Genomic DNA, 3384 nt, shown 5'->3' with positions numbered 1-3384 from the left:
ACCAGAGGGGCTGGATCTTAGCTACCTGTCATTGTATTTTAGCCTCAGTGAACACTTAGGACAGTTTACTGATAAAGGATATTAAGAGATTATGGCTTATTCATACAGTACAAACATCAGAGAAATCACAGTTAAAATAATCAAAGAGAAAATTATCTCGTGCCTTTGTAATCAAATAGAGCTTTAAGGGTACCATAGTAAACCGTACATCCTTCTCTATTTAATAGAAAAGTTGAAATTATGTCCTACAGTTTTATTAAGTTTTTTTAAGTGAAAACCTATTTCTGCTTAAATGAAAATAAATATATTCAGAAATCACCCCCGAGCACTGCAGTAATATACAGATTGACCTTTGAAAGTGGAGTACATGGCCTGTACAATTAGTAAAGGATTAGCGAACATCATCATATTCAGCAAGGTTGTAATGCAAGGAAAGTTAATTGCAGTTGCGTATACTCTGCGTACATATTGAAACCAGTTCTCTCTGGGCGGAATTTGTAAACAAGAATAGATGCATCAGAGTTCGTTTAGTATCCGAGGAGGTTAAAAGCATTAAATTTTGATAATTTTGATAATTCACATAATAGTTTCCTATGACCAGAATATTTTATTGATTTTTTATGTGAAAGATGGATCCCATGTCAGGCTTCGACATCCGTCTTGTGTTTACATTACTGCCCAGAGACAGTACACTGCAGTACAAACGATGCGCACGCCTCTGAAATAACTTTCCTTGCATAGCAACCTTGATATTCAGGCTTTATTCTAATACTATAGGTTGGGAACCCACCTTTGCCTTGAAGCATAGTTTTCTTTAGAAACCTAGAACATTCCCGTGGTTATACAAAGTTACTTAATCAAAATTTTGGCAAATCAGTTAAGGGCTTCCTGAGTTCTGATCGGACATACAAACAGAGATTACTACTTTATAAATATAGGATAGATGTAGGGTTCCCTGTAGTTATAAGGTCTTTTCTTTCTGTGCCAAACCAAAATATTTGATAATTACAAACTTTTTTGAAAACAGATTTTCGATCATTTTGTTTAAAGAGTGACAGTTCGTAATTAATTTAAGTATCATCCTTTGTGGGTAACCCTAGCCTGAGATAAAAACATGTATGAAGATTTAAATTTTTTTTTTCATCTAAAATATTTTATTTTAATTAAGTTATGGTTTAAATATCGTTAGAACCAAAGTGGGTCAGCCAAGGCCAAAATATAATTTCAAATAAATGTGGAATCAATAAATGTTAAAAAATGAATACCACTTTTTAAACCTATGATGAAATCCAAATAAATCCTTCTTGGAATCTAGTGATGGGCAAGTTTTAAATTTGTAATATATCAGATTATAACGAACCTTGCATCTTTTTTTAACCATTATTTTTGGACATTGTAAGGCCTCAACAAGTTTCAGAAGGTCAGTATGGAATGTAATGTTGTTTAAAGTTAACACAAGAATGAATTAAAATTCATTTGAAATCTTAAATTTTTGTATCTGTTAACATATTTTCAACATTTAAATGTCTTCATTCCACTGCAAACAGTTTGTTATGCTATGCACTTTTTTGAATATGATACAGGGTGTCCCAAATTAAGATTACAATTAAGTGTTATATTTTAAATTGACTTTTTTACCCTGAATTAAATTGTTAAAATGTCAAACTTGTCAAGATTGAAGACGATTAGTACTTTGTACCTCAATTTCTATATTAAATTTGAAAACCCTGTAGGACGTAAGTTAGATTAAAATTTGTTTTCAACGACTCTATCTTTGGAATAATAACAAAGTTGTTTGATATAAGCACAGATGTATTTGATAAATAGCTCCCTATGAGATCTAAACTATAACGAGGTACATTCAACAATCCTTTCACGAGACATACTGTACAGTTACTAGACGACGACAAACTGGAGCTTTACAAGACATTGCAGGTCCTTGCAGAGTTTAGAACAACCACCACGGGGTGCCGACACTATAGCTTTCTATAGATTCCACCCAAACACTATTCTCCTCTTTCTCTTTTGGCAAAAAGTCCTCAAAATATTGCACATATTAGTATCCGGCAACAAGGTTGGCACCAGCATGGATGGCAACGGGGGCAGCGGCGTATCCGGCGTGGGCAATGGGGGCAGCGGCGTAGGCAACAGCGGGGGCGGCTACAGCCTGGACGGTGTGGGTTCTGGTCTCAGTGACAAGAGGCTGGTGAACGGTCTGGTGAGTACGGAGGGGTCCGGTGACTGGGACCTGAGCGTGGACAGGAACCTCTTGGAAGATGGGCTGGGCAACATGGGTGGTCCTGACAATAGGGGCAGGCTGGTGGGTGGCAATGGGGGCGGGGATGTGAGTGTGGGTGGTCTCAGCAACGGGGTGGGTCAGGGTGGAGATCTGGGGGGTGATGCTGGCGAAGGCATGAGCCTCGGCGGTGGAGTAAGCGAAGTTGCCTCCAAGACGGTGATGCTCAATAGAAGCGGAATCATGAGCAGGTGCTCTCACCAAGTAAGAAGCAGCAGCTAATGGAGCTCCAGCAACAACGGGAGCAACAGCAACAGTGCTGGCCCTGGAGAAGGCAATGAGGGTTGAGAAGAAGAGGAATCTCTGAAAAAAATATGCTTGAAGTTTGAGAGTAAATAATGTCTTAAGAATCAACAGTCGTAAACAACACCCCATGCCCCCGCCCCCCCCAAGCCAAGCGCCTCTACAACTCAATACTGAGAAGTTTGACATTTAAGAAACAAAGAAGTAGAGGCTTAAAACTCTAAATATGAAAGAACAGTTAATGATAATTATAAAGCTAGGTTTATACAAACCAGTGATGCAACAAAAAGAAGGGGGGGAGTCCTCTTTTGAGATACAACTTTTAATCAAATTAAACCCCCCCCCCCCCCTCCTTAAAACCCCTATTGTACAAAGATAAAATTATAAAAGTTCAAGTCTTTATATTCAATAAATCAAAATCATAAATAAATAGAAAATTAAAAACTATTTTATGTAAAAATATTGAAAATGTAAACTTACGTTCATGGTGGTTGTTTATCTGACTCTGCACTACCTAGCAATGTGACTCAAATCTGTGCACGCACCATTTTATACCTTAGCGCGCGTAGAGCAGGATTTCAACCAGTCTGCGCGCTTTTCAACCGGTCTTATGAAAGAGCAAATTTGGGCTTTCTTAACTCCACCCTAACTCCAAAATATTCGTAGAAAATAAGAAAAAATATTGCCTAAAAATGTAAAAAAGACGAAACAAATATTTATTACATCATCAAGAAACGAAATTCAGTCTTGACAGTTTTAGTTTTTCTGTATTTTAAGTGGTGTGACCTAAGTGTTTACGTTAACCTTTTACAAAGTGCCAAAGGGTTGCTTTGTGAAGATCAACT

The 3384-nt window shown here is 37.5% G+C and overlaps 1 protein-coding gene across 1 annotated transcript; it reads right to left on the bottom strand.

Moving 5' to 3' along the window:
* Window positions 1-1794: 1794 nt before the first annotated feature.
* Window positions 1795-3122, bottom strand: LOC111713788 (uncharacterized). Its single transcript, XM_023488727.1, has 2 exons — window positions 3020-3122; window positions 1795-2599 (listed from the first exon to the last, which is right to left on the bottom strand). The coding sequence occupies exons 1-2, from the start codon at window positions 3023-3025 to the stop codon at window positions 2057-2059; spliced, it is 549 nt and encodes a 182-aa protein (XP_023344495.1). The 5' UTR covers window positions 3026-3122; the 3' UTR covers window positions 1795-2056.
* Window positions 3123-3384: the final 262 nt, after the last annotated feature.

This window comes from Eurytemora carolleeae, unplaced genomic scaffold, assembly GCF_000591075.1.
Source record: "Eurytemora carolleeae unplaced genomic scaffold, Eaff_2.0 scaffold1375, whole genome shotgun sequence".
In the NCBI taxonomy this organism is placed as follows: domain Eukaryota; kingdom Metazoa; phylum Arthropoda; class Copepoda; order Calanoida; family Temoridae; genus Eurytemora; species Eurytemora carolleeae.
This window is presented reverse-complemented; position numbering and strand designations above follow the sequence as displayed.